The sequence below is a fragment of the Camelus ferus genome, chromosome 19 (assembly GCF_009834535.1).
Source record: "Camelus ferus isolate YT-003-E chromosome 19, BCGSAC_Cfer_1.0, whole genome shotgun sequence".
Classification (NCBI taxonomy): Eukaryota; Metazoa; Chordata; class Mammalia; order Artiodactyla; family Camelidae; genus Camelus; species Camelus ferus.
This window is the reverse complement of record NC_045714.1, coordinates 33,110,251-33,123,130: the sequence shown is the minus strand read 5'-3', so window position 1 is coordinate 33,123,130 and position 12,880 is coordinate 33,110,251. Positions and strand designations below refer to the sequence as shown.

Genomic DNA, 12,880 nt, shown 5'->3' with positions numbered 1-12,880 from the left:
TACTAAGTATTACGGAATTGTACACTTGGTTTAAAATGGCCAATTTCATGTGTACTTTACCACAAAACATTATTCATTACTTGTTTGAAATTCAAATTTAACTGGACATACTATGTTTTATCTGGCAATCCTAGTCCCATTTTAATCCTGCTCATTTCCCCTTCCCTTCAAAGGTTCTTGAGGAATTGTCTCAGTATTTGCAATCCATTCCTTAACTCTCATTTATCGAACACATGTGCAATGTGGCTTTTGCTCTGACAAATTGATTCAAACTGCTATTAAGGTCATCAATGATATCCAAGTTGCTAAACTGACAGATTTTTCAGTTCTTGCCTTAATTGTTCTCTCCCTAGCAACTGACTATACAAACCCTCTCCTTTTTGAAATACTCTTTCCCTTTGGCTTCTGTGCAGTGAAAGTTTCTCTTAGCAGGTTTGCGGTGTTAAAAGTCCTGCACATTCCAAAGAAACTGGCCCTTCACCAGTTCACGGGAGATAACCTCTAAGCCTTTGGAACATTCTGCCTGATAAGATTGTTTCATATACACCTAGGATCGTGGGCCACACCAGACAGTTCACACTAACAATGTGATTTATAGTGGGAGCCCTGGGCCATGATGCATCAGTTGGGCCTCTGGAGGGGCTGGGGACTGAGTTACTAAGGTCAGCCATGTGGGCATTTCACGCCTATGTGACTGACCCCGAATAAAAATCCTGCACATCAGGCTCAGGGGAGCTTCTCTGACTGTCAGTATCTGTACATGTTGGCAAACAGCACTGCTGGGATGAATTAAGAGCTGTCCACGTAACTCCACTGGAAAAGGACAACTGAAAGCTTGTGTCTGGTCTCTCCTAGATTCTACACTATGTGCCTTTTTCTTCTGCTGATTTTAGCACATATCGTTTCACTATAATAAACCATAACTAGGAGTACAGCTTCTGCGAATCCTTCTAGTGAAAGGGGTCTTAGGGAGACCAGACGTACTTCTATGCCACTATATTTTCCTAAGTCTGATTATCTGTTCTTTTTCCGCCTTTATCACTGAATCCCTTTGCTCTGCCCTCCCTATAAATGCTGGTATTCTACTCTTGGTCATCGTCTCCCCTCCCTACCTGCAATGACCTCCTTTCCACCTGTCCCAGGAAACTTCACACTTATGGTTCTGCCACCTGACCTCATGCCCACTTGAGACCCCAGCCTGGAGCTTTCTCCCTAGAAGCCCGTATCAGCATGACCAGGGCAGATTCGTCTTGTCTCTTTTCCCCCTTCCAAACACCTTCAGAATTTAAACTTTCCATTCCCCTGGTTTTGGCCCTCACTGTCTCTCACATAAGCTCTTGCACACATCTGTGAAATATTCTCTCTGAATTATCTCATACAAGCCTATACCTCAATCTAGTTCTATCCTTTTTATTTAAAATTTCTAAAACATGAATCTGTCCAATTACTCCCTGACTTAGAACACTTTAGAAGCACTCTAGCTTCTGTAAACTGGGGCTCTTTGGCAAGGCCGTAAGGCTTCCGTGACCCAGATACTCTCTCTGTCTCTGGCCCCACACCCTCTGCCTTCCTTCCACTCTTAACTCTCTCCAGCAATGCCTAACCACTCTGAATTTCCAGACCACACTCACTAAACATTATCTATGTCCTAGGACCCATTCTGGACACTGGAGATAAATTCTAGACAAAGTTATTTCAAAGGGCTATCTTCCAACAGGGAAACCAGTAAGTAAAGAATAATTTCTGATACTGCTGAGGAAAGTGAGGAAAATGAAGCTAAAGCTGACAGAGCACAATCAAAGGCCAATTGGATACTGTTTTACTTAGCATAGATGGGGAAGTGAGTTTAATGATGGGAGGGACTGGTTTTAAAACAAATTCTCATTTGACCCCATGGCCCCAAGACCTCATAGACCCCAAGTGTTTGAAAAAGTTACCTGTATTAACTTACTTACATATATTCAGTCTTCTTATGCTTGTGGCTCTAATACAACCAAAGCTGAAGCCCACTAGACTTCCTATTATGGGAAGTAATACACCTCCTTCTCATCTGAGCTACTAGCCATGAAAACCATTCTGCCTGATCATCAAATTTGGGAACCACTGGCCCAAAAGGTATTCATATAATTCTACTCTTCTAGGTCCACTTTAGGAAGAAAATATTCTTGGGGCTTTGGTCAGGGGGAGGGGCGAGGGTAAGTTATGAAAGAGAAGTAGAAATGCAGAAGAGGAGGCTAAGAGGAATATATTACGCTAATTCTCAAATGGCTCTTTAAAAAAGGAAGAACCAGCAACTAAGGATAACCAATCAAATCTAAGAGACAATGAGAAGGACTTAATTTCAAAGAGTATGAAAAAAACATGCAGGGGGGGAAAACTGAAATTTAAGTGAAGTTGTAAAGATTCTTATCTTAAAACAAAGTATATGAAAACCATTTTTTAAAAATGGACTTTGGACAATTCCTGACTACACTTTTATCCTAAAAATTCAAAATAACCATGAGGTAAGGCCAGTAAAGAGAGAGAAAAATGAGACTGGAATTACTTGATCATAAGACATTTTAAGATGTTTATTATTTATCTGCACAAATTAGCAGCACCTTATACAACTGGACTAGGTTATAATTAATTCACAGTAACATACACTAGCTTCCATCTGCCACAGACAAGAACACAACTAAGTCTCCTCAACAGATGATTTTATTAGCAAACCTACATTCGGGCTTTTATAACTGTTTCGCAGCACCTGGCACAGTGCACATCCACAGCACTTATGAGTAGAACTGGACCTGAAGGCTCTTTAGAGAGCAGAGGTGAACACTTTCTCATGAAGGAACGCCAGCTTTTCAAAGCGAGTCCGTTTCAGTAGTGGTAGCCATTCCCAGTGGGATAACTCGACCACACGGTACCCAAGCTGATTCAGCTGTCGCCTCTTCATATTGTGCAGCCCGAGCAGATTCCTGGAACCATAGCAATACTGGTTCTTGTTTGTCAACTGAATAGCCAGCTTCACTTGTGGGGCCTGCATGCAAGCTGGGGGGCACAGATCAGCCATCTCCATGGCCCCCAATCTGTGTGCCACATTGCAAAGGGGGTCCGCCACAGGTATGGCCAACTTCTCCTCTGATTTCATGGGCTGCCGCCCAGTGTCTGACACAGTTTCCCCCTGGAAATGTCCTCTTGATTTCCCTTTTAGTAGCTGATTCATCAAATCATCTGTAAGGCTGACTCCCACATGCTTAAGCCTTAATTTGGTCTCATCTTCAACGGATGTAGCTTCTCTGTTAAATGGTAATGGCTTCATATTAACATCAAGCTGAACCTCTAAATCAGAAGATCGAGTATGAGGCAAAATCATATGGTGTTTGATGTACTGGGGCCCACCCAACATGGTCTCAAGTAAAAAGAGAGCCTCTAGGAATTCAGGCTTTGAGTCCATATCCTTCCTTGCTAAATTCCACACCATTTCCAACCCCTCTTGCTGAAGATGAGAGCTAAGACGACTGCCTCTGTAATCTGGACATTCAATGCCAACTGTACCATCAAGAGTATATAGCTCCTTAGTGACTTCAAACTTACTTTTTTCCTGAGCCAACTTAACAAACTCTGGACTCAAAGCAAAATCTATGAGGTCTGCTGGAAAGTACTCAGAAAATGCCAGGCCCAGCAGGCATGTGAGCAGGTGTTCTGGGTATCGATTGAACTCAGGCATCTTTCTGTGAATCTCATTTATCAGGCTAGAATAAAACTCTTCTGTATTGGGTGGCTTATAATTCAGAGTTCCAAATGACCACAGAATCTTGGCAACATCTTTACTTCGACAGTATGCTACCCTAGGAGGCAAAGACGCAGCCACAGCATTCATTATGCCTTCATCCAGGATGTGTAAGGCCGAGCAGGCAAGAGTCAGGTGCATGACACCCTGAACTCCCAGGGAAGGAATTCGCTGAGGAGCAATCTGTCCAAATTGCTTCATGAAATTTACGTGATCCACATGAGTGAAACGGAACATTTTAAGAATATTCACTAAGGCATAACTACTCAGATCATGCATGTCAGCACAAGCCAAGTCTCCAATTTTCCGCATGACAAATTCAGAAAGACCACTACTTGATTTAAAAAATCCCAAACAAATTGTACCAAACTCCTCTACATTGATCAAATCTATATACTTGAGGATCAATGATTCTAGTTTTTGCATTAGGTCCTGGGGTACCTGACGACTTTCACCTATAATGTAAATTAAGTGAATCAGCTGGGACAAGGATAGATCTTTCCAGTGCAAGTTCAGATAACTGAAAAAGATTTTTAAAAAACGAGGTACTCTGCGGCCCAAGCACCGCCAGAGGTCAGCCACCAAGAGAAGTTGATCCAGACTCATCTCCCACACCTTATGGCAAAATTTGGTTTCAAACACATCTAGCATTGAATGGGAATGAGGGATTCGTAAACTGACAAAGGCTTTCAAAATACTGATCAGATCTGGGGCATCAAAGAGCTGTATGTTTTTCACACTCAGCTGGCAGAGCAGAGCAAAGCTGGCACTGGACAGCAAAACAGGATGCTGCTCCGCAGGCAAAGAACTCAGCTTACAGAAATAATCAACAATAGTTTGAGGCTGAAGATTATCTTGATAAACTGTAACTTTGTGCAAAATTAGTTCACCTTCTGAAACAGACAGGGGCTGGCAAGTCTCAGATCTATTATAGCTGTGAAGCTGGTATTCTGGTCTTAGCTGTAGAAAAACTCGGGGGTCTTCAAAGGAATCAAAAGCTTCCACATCCTCTTCATTAACTCTCATGGCCCTGGGTGATCCTGGCTTCAATGTGCTGACCTTAGAGGCAGAAGCCCTGCTGAATTCCAAACCCAGGAAGGTACTGCTAGTCGTCAGGATCCTCCAAGAAGTGGAGGTGTTATAAATGTTAACTTTTTTGGCAGGATGGCAGAGGCTTTTTTCTGGAAGGTCCTGTCTCTTGTGCCATGTGCAGCTTCCCATACTCCAACATGCCACACTTCGGGTCGCACTGCAGGCAAAAGGACTGCAAAATGCTTGATATCCTAAAGGTTTTAATAGCTTGAGATTGGCTGCCATTCTGGTGTCAGTATTGATCATTTTAGCAGTTAGAACACAGTCCTCACAGGTTTGATCAAGCAATTTCTTGTTTATATGGTGCTTGATTAGAGCTGGACAGGAAGGCATTCCACAGAAACTCCCTGGAAATCTTCGGCATATCACAAGAGCCATGGATCACAAATGACTGGGCCAGAATTGGTGCCAGATACTGAAAAAAGGGTAGACGAAGAATAAGTGGCTTCCACCTATTACAATACCAAAATTTACACATTAAGAATGGATTAAAACTACACTGCTGTCCACTTAAGTAAGTTCAATGCCAGTGAATGTGCAAACCACAAGATAGCATACATCAAGGATAAACCCCATCTGCCTTGCATAAAGGCACAGAAAACCTCAAACCTGGGGTACTACTGGGCAGTTCTTTGGACTGGCCCTCAGTCTGAATTTCCTCTGTCCTCTGGAGACTTCCTTTATGGTTAGAAAAGAGACAGTTGCTCCACTAACATCTAACAGGAAGGAGGAAAGCAGGTTTCCAAAAAGAAAGCTGCAAACAAAAGTGAGCAACCTATTCCATCTCTTTGAAATCAACACATAAAGAGCACACTTGGAGAATAAGAAAGTTGGTAAAAGCTCCGTGCTAACAGCAAGAGTAAAAAGTGGGATTTGGTGTAAAGTTTAATTAATTATACCCACAATAGCCCTCCCTATTCCTAAAATACAAAACTTGTGATTACAGAGTTTTGTTGTTCTAATGCTGCTCCTGTACCTTTCAGAAGATGCCTTTTCTCCTCTCCAGGCCTCTAAGAGTCCGAATCACTACTGCAGAGTAGTCATGCACTTGGGAAGTTAACTCAAAAACTCACTCATTTGGGTAGCGGAGGGCAGAAGGCCTAGGACCTGTTCACTGTTAATTCACTGGTGGGAATCAAAGAGCACCTCAAAAACTAAGCTCAGGGAGTACCAATTCATGCGACTGCCCTGCTGGCAAACCAGGGTACAGCAGCATAGCTTTCCACTGGAGGAGGCGGATTAGCAATGCGTCCAGTCAATAAGGTGTTGACTATCCTGCCTGTGAGCAGCACAAGTCCCATTTTTGTCCCACAGCAGAAACCATGAGAGGCTATGGAAATGACTCTGCTGTACTCCTGCTTTCTCCAAATGTTTACTGTCTTTCCTTCTCCTTGAGAATTGCCAAAGCCTGTGCTCGCTTTGGCAGCACATATACTAAAATTGGAACAATACAGAGAAGATTAGCATGGCCTCTGTGCAAGAATGACATGCAAATGTGTGAAATGTTGCATGTTTTTTAATAAAAACTGTCCAAACAAACAAACAAACAAAGAAATGGCAAAGCCTGACACGCAAAACCCAGGGAGCCCTAAGCTTCCAAGACATGGACTAGACAGGGCTCCTGCTGCAGAAAAGCCCATGAGGGCTCTGAGGGTACCAGGATGACTTTGTGAAATGCCTAACCAACTCCCCTATCAGTCTCTTCCTTCCAGAGCCCACAGCATAAGAACCAGGGGACTATAGGGCAGGCCAGTGGCATTTTTCGGGCAGCCCAGCTACACAGGTTTCTGTGGATGGCAGGAATGTATGTTCTAATTTCTCTGTGAACCAGAGTAGAATTCTTTCATACCAAATCTTTATACATTTGATTGTTTACTGTGGCCTGTGGACCATTCTGCCTACCAAGTTTCAACCTGTGGGTCCAGATGCTATAGATTAGGTGTCTGCAAACTATGGCCCAGAGCCTAAATCTAAGTTTTATCAGAACATAGCCAGGCCATTAGTTAAATACTGTCTATGGCTACTTTCTTGCTACAAGAGCAGAACTGAGTAATTTTGGCAGAGAATATATGGCCTTCAAAGCATAAAATATTTACTATCTGGCCCTTTAAAGGATAAGTCTGCTATAGACTATTAGCTTACTTCTATGAATGCAGATGGTCAGCTTTTTAAAAATTAGAAAACATCAGGAAAACAGTACTGTAATTATTTTTTCTTTAATATTTAGATGATAATTAAAGATTTATGCCTGAAAACAGTCATGAGGGATCTCAATTAATACTGCAGCACAGGCATGGTGGGAACCAAGGAGAGAGCAAGTAATGGAACTCTTCAGCTGACAGAACAGGGCTTTTAAGGGTACCAAGCTGGAACCCAGAATTGGAACCTGGAATCTAAATTTAGTCCCCCACAATATACAACTAAAGCAATTGTTTAAAGTCCTTCATCTCATCTCGGGAACTAGATCTGAAAAAATAACTTAAAAAAAAAAAAGACAAAATACTCTTTTACAATAGCAAAAAATTGAAAATAACCCAATGTCCATCTAGAGGGAGGAGGCTGGTTTACAGAATAAGTGTGTGTCAGGCATCAACACATGGAAAGCACATACAAATATTCAGTGGAACAAACAGAACACAAGTGCCATCACTTAAAATACACTTACATAAAAAGAAAATAACTATACAGCTTCCTTGTTGGGAGACTTCCTGCTAAACCTCTGATAAATTAACTTTTTTCTCCTTTTTATTGGGGTTAAAACTGTTAAACAGAAGAGTGTATGGATTAATTTAACAAAAACTTTTATAAATAATTTTAAAAGCATACTAAATAATTTAAATTACTTCAATTAATACTACCTAAGAGTACTTAATGAGATTACTGTACATGGTCCAAAAATGAAAAAAAGAACCATTTCCTGGAACATCAAAGTTTGACTGGCATACATCCAGTGTTTTGAATTGATGTGGCTCTTTTTGATTTGCAAAAATACAGTCTAAGTCCCAGGGGGAGGGTATAGCTCAGTGGTAGAGTGTGTGCTTAGCACACACAAAGTCCTGGGTTCAATTCTCAGTACTTCCCTTAAAATAAGTAAATAAATGAATAAACCTAATTACCTCCCCCTCACAAAGAAAAACAAACAAACAAAAAATACACGCTAAGTCTCAAGATGGAAATAACAGGAGCTACAATTGTCTTAGGGCCTCCTCTGTGCCAAGCCTCGAATGAGCTGTTTTATCTGCATCAGTTCCAATCCTTACAACCTTTTTGTAAGGTAGGCTTTATTATCTCCAAATTGTTAACAAGGAAAAAGAGACTTTACAAGATTAAGAAACCCGCTGAAGATTACACAGCCAAAGGACAGAATGGTGTTTGACATCAAAGATCATCTGATTCCAAAACCCACATTTCTAGTGTACTGGAGAGACAAGAAAGAGTCAGATTACAGACAGGGGAATGGAGAGGACCCTGAACAATCTATAGGGTTTCTAGGTGCCAGGAAGGCTGGAGGGTTAAAACAGGTCAGCTCAAAAGCCCCTCATACCTCTGACAGTGTAGAATCCTAGCTATCACTATGGTTAGTACATACTACTTACAAGAAGAATCAAAGGAAGACCTCAAAGACCAACGTTTACCTACATGAAGGAATGAGGTTACAAGATGCCATCGTATTTAGGTAAAGAGAACTATCACAATTGAAGGTTAGCAGAAGAGACATGTGATCCAAAATTTAGTTCAACATAGAAGAGAAGTAAAGGGAAATCCCACGATAATGATGAAGGAAGATGCCAGGACTACAGCTGTGAGCAGATGTAAAGAGCAACTAGTTCATGCTGGAAGGGATGGATATTACCTAGCAGAGAAGATTTACATTTCTGATGTATAATCTGAGGATGAACAAGTAATAGAGACATAAAACCAAGCCAATAACAACAGTAACAAAAATTATTAACTCCAGAGAAAACAAAAAAGTTGTACAAGAGAGAAAATGTCATCATTTTACACTTTCTGTTCAGCTATAAATACTTATATAATCTTATCAATATAAACTTTGAATACCAGCCTATCCAAAAACTATGAGCAAACTATATTGGGAGGATGAAGGGGGGGCAGTGGGGTAGGGGGAGATAGAGTAATGATACAAGAGACCTAGAGCATCAAAGCCCATAACAAAGAAACCAAAAGATTTCATAGACATAGATATACCCTAGAAATCAAGAAACAGCAACACAAACATGCTATTTAAAATACACCAATGACTGCCAAAAGGAACAGACAAATAGCTGAAAAGTGCCTCTGTGTAACAAAAATGGAGGGAGAAAAGAAAGGGAATTAAATTCAGTGTTATAAGATCTGTCAAACTATTTAACTATGTAAACCATGTACGTGTGTAACTTAAAAAAAATTTACAAAATGCATAGTCTAACAGGAAATTAAGATATTCGTCAAGAAGACAATAAGTGAACAGAGAAAACAACCTAAATAGTCAAGGATAGAAAGGTGGGGAAGAGCTCAGTGGCAGAGCAGGAACTTAGCATGAATGAGGTCCTGGGTTCAATCCCCAGTACCTCCATTGAAAAACTAACTAAATAAATAAATCTAATTATCTTCCCTGGCAAAGAAAAATAAATAAAATATTAAAAATTAATAAATACTCAAGGAAAATGTTGAAAAGTTATTCCTAGTGCAAGTACTTCCTACTGTCTGTAGAACCTCTTCATGGATGCCCAGTAACAGAAGTGATGACAAAATAAAGAATCTTAGAGCCATGCAGAGCCAAACTGCAAACGGCAAACAGTAGCTACTTTTTCACCACGCAACTTTTAGAATAACTGTATAGGCACCAGATCTTACATATATAGGTCTGAAATATAACCACTTCAGAAGCTGGGTCTTGAGTACTGTGCAGAGGAAAGGGAAGAAACACAAGGTAAATACAGAACCAATAAAGCAGAAGACTGGGGAAAAAGGCACTACAAAAGAGGGGATCAGGGTGTTTTGCCCAGATGGAGAAAAACACAGCTGAGAGTTAGTTTTTCCTTACTTAATGACTCCCATAGAATCCATGAGAAAGCTGGAAAGAACACTATGAGATGCCCAACTGACAACTCCTGATGCCCTCTCTAAAGGTTCAAAGACATGTGAACATCATTTTATAAAGCTCCTTTCCTAGTTTAAGGCTCCAAGTACACCCTCCTTCCCATTTCCTCTTTAGGGGTCCTCAAGAACCAAAGTGGAGCCTCAAAGACCACTAGACCATGGCTGTTCTGAAAGGCATTGCCCAAACAACCCTTGAATGATGTGACTTAGCAAAAGCGAGGAATCTTACCTTTCCACCTTCCAGGTACAGGTCTGAACAAGGCAGATCAGCTTCGTTTTAAACTACAGTCCAGAAGTTAGAAGAGGGGAGCCAGGCGGAGGAGGCAGCCATGCTAACTGTAGACCAAGTATATGACACCCTCAGCATATTTAATTTACCAGTTAACAGATCTCATCCCTTAATTCTGATTTGATTCTTTTGCTGGAAAAATTTAACTAGCTTATGTCCTGATAAAATTGCCACAAATGGATTCTTCAAACCCAATTTTTGCTTAGCAAATAATGTGTTGAACAGTCCTGAGAATTAAGAAAACAAAAAACTAACTTTCTCCAGGCCCTGGATGGAGTCTCCTGCTGAGAGTCTACAAACCTTGAAAGCCCCTGGTGAAGGCTTAGAGACTGACAGTAAGAACCTTTAGCCATTAACGTGGATGCTAACTGGGCTAGACTCTCCTCTTCTGTGCTTCTGTTTCCACATAGAAGCACAACCTGCAAGAGAGGTACTTGAAGGTAAAGCACTAGTGCAAAGGTGTTTAGGTCAAGATAAGTATCACACACAGAGCTAAGTCAAACCAAAATCAAGTCTAACAGCCTATCCCATCCACTTCCTTTTACTTTCCACACTTAGGGAGAGAAAAGAGCACATCACAATCATCTGTAAAAGTTTGTTTGTTTGCTTGTTTTTTAGCTTATATAGCTCTCTCTTCTTCTTCTAACTCTGCTATTCCTCTATCAGAACAGCAAGAAGGGCCTGGGTAGATACAGTCTGAGAAGGCCCCACAGATGATTCTGTTAGAGCCACTCCTCTCAGAGGGTTTCCTCTGGATATAAGAGAATAGACACTCATGTCCTCTCAGCCCACCTAAATGGGACTACTGGAGGGCTGACAAAATCCAGACAGGTAAAGAGAAGTATCTGCACCCACAGTCATGTGAAAAAATTTCCAAATAAACAGTCCATGTACATATCACTGTTAGCACAACCAAACATTTGGTTTTATTTGCTTTCCTAGATTCACAAGGCCACACAGTATAGTATTTCAGACAAGTGAAGGGGGAATCTCAAAATTCTTTGAAATCAAATTTGACTTATTTGCTTGATGAATGACACGGCCTTGTTGGAAACCAGAAAAAAACTAAACCAATGAATGGGGAAGAAAGCCACACTGATAAATTAGACCTACATAACTACCAAAGGCCTCACTTTCTCAGCTGTATCATGCAGCACAAAGTCTTTATATTTTATCCTGGTCTACCAGGCAGCAGCAAATTCATGCCAGAGCTTGCCCAAGACCACTTAGAGCAGAGAGCCCTACAATCTAGTTCTGGAAAGGCGACTGTTCTTACTACCCACAAAGTGTGAGCACAGTGCAAAAAACATAAATTCAGATTCCAGTAACAATAAATGACTACAGCACAAAACATTAGCCATGTCGGTGCTAAAGCCCTTGGCTTCAGCTCCACAGGACAGAGCACTGTCCAAGGGTCTACAGTGAGTGGGCAATGAAGCATCATCTGAGGAGGCCAATGAACGTTAACTGGTATGAAGAGGGCCCAAAGCTCTCTGAGACAGAAGAGCTGTGTCATGATTTGCACGGAAAAAGAAAGAGCAATTATCTTTCTTATCCCTGGAGAGAAAAAAGGGGGAGGGACATCAGTAGGACCTTTAGGCTTGTGCAACCAGACAGTGTAAAAAAAAAAAAATTGGAAAAGGGTACATACATATTGTACTGATATTTACCGAAAACTCAACCTGTCCGAGGTACTACACAAAACACCGCAGGGCCCTGCTGCTCACAGTGTAGCCTGCGGAGCAGCGGCATCAGCCTCACTGGAAGCTAGTGTGAACGCAGAATCTCAGGCCCCAAGCCAGACGTACAGAATCTCCAGACCCCTAAGTGATTCGCATGCATACTGACGTGTGATCAGAGGAGCGGCATAATATCTCACTACCTTCTCACCCACAGCACTGTGAGGCAAATAGTTATTATCTTCATCTCACAGACGAAAAAATCAATGTTCAGGTAAGCCGCTTGCCCAAGGTCACAAAACTCCGGGTCGCCGAGGTTCTTCCTAGGGCCGGGCCTGCGAAAGCTGCCCACAGCCCAGGCCCGGAAGCCCGGAGCCCGGCCTCGGCTCGCGCCGGCCCAGGGCAGGCCAAGAGGGCGGGAGGCGCGAGCCAAGGCCCAGGATCGCAGGGAGCGGCTGCCGCGACCCCCTCCCCGGCCGCCGCCACTCACCTGAGCCTGGCGAGCGCGGGCGCCGCAACACCAGACCCCACTCCCGAGAGCTACCGGGACTTCTCCGGCTACACCCCCGGCCTCACAGCCTCACTTCCGGCCAAGTACTCGCTACTTCCGGCTGCTGCGCGAGTGACGGGTGCGGCCGAGGTTCAAAAAATGCTATCAGGGTTTTCCAAGGACATTCTCCACAAGAGGACGTTGCTGAGGAGCTGGGAGGAGTCTAGGACCTGCAGAGGGGAAACACCGCCGTGGATGGACGGCTCTGGAAGTCATTGAATTGCCTAGACACAGGTTCGAACCTCAGACTGCCACTCAGGGTTTTATGGTCTTGCGGAAGAAATTCTCTAAGCCTAATTCCTCATCTGTTCAATGAGGTAATCATGCATTTACAATAGAGATGTGTCTACAAAGTGCTCTCAGGAGGAGAATTAGTGATGGAAAGACGAGGCTGT

General features: G+C 42.3%; 2 protein-coding genes and 1 non-coding gene across 8 annotated transcripts in view; 1 reads left to right on the top strand and 2 right to left on the bottom strand.

Annotated features, from left to right (window-relative positions):
- Positions 1 to 12,525, bottom strand: part of UBOX5 (U-box domain containing 5) — a 31,787-nt gene extending 19,262 nt beyond the window's left edge. For 2 of the 4 annotated variants that reach the window (XM_032461954.1, XM_032461956.1), the window contains exons 1-2: positions 12,426 to 12,451; positions 10,197 to 10,303 (exon numbers count right to left, since the gene is read on the bottom strand). The gene's annotated coding sequence lies outside the window, so the exon portion shown is untranslated. Of the gene's footprint in view, positions 1 to 4,665; positions 4,798 to 10,196; positions 10,304 to 12,425 lie in introns of those variants that run through there. The other 2 variants (XM_006187113.3, XM_032461955.1) reach the window with 2 other exon arrangements.
- Positions 2,545 to 12,517, bottom strand: FASTKD5 (FAST kinase domains 5). 3 transcript variants are annotated; one of them, XM_032461944.1, is made up of 3 exons: positions 12,426 to 12,460; positions 10,197 to 10,303; positions 2,545 to 5,282 (listed from the first exon to the last, which is right to left on the bottom strand). In XM_032461944.1, the coding sequence occupies exon 3, from the start codon at positions 5,243 to 5,245 to the stop codon at positions 2,801 to 2,803; it is 2,445 nt and encodes an 814-aa protein (XP_032317835.1). In that variant the 5' UTR covers positions 5,246 to 5,282; positions 10,197 to 10,303; positions 12,426 to 12,460; the 3' UTR covers positions 2,545 to 2,800. The 3 variants fall into 3 exon arrangements, with proteins under 3 accessions (XP_032317835.1, XP_014416751.1, XP_032317836.1); XM_014561265.2 differs by lacking the exon at positions 10,197 to 10,303 and having other exon boundaries at positions 12,426 to 12,517; XM_032461945.1 differs by lacking the exon at positions 12,426 to 12,460 and having other exon boundaries at positions 2,545 to 5,319; positions 10,197 to 10,299.
- Positions 6,278 to 6,384, top strand: LOC116658050. Its single transcript, XR_004313253.1, has one exon. It is a non-coding gene; the product is annotated as a U6 spliceosomal RNA (small nuclear RNA).
- Positions 12,526 to 12,880: the final 355 nt, after the last annotated feature.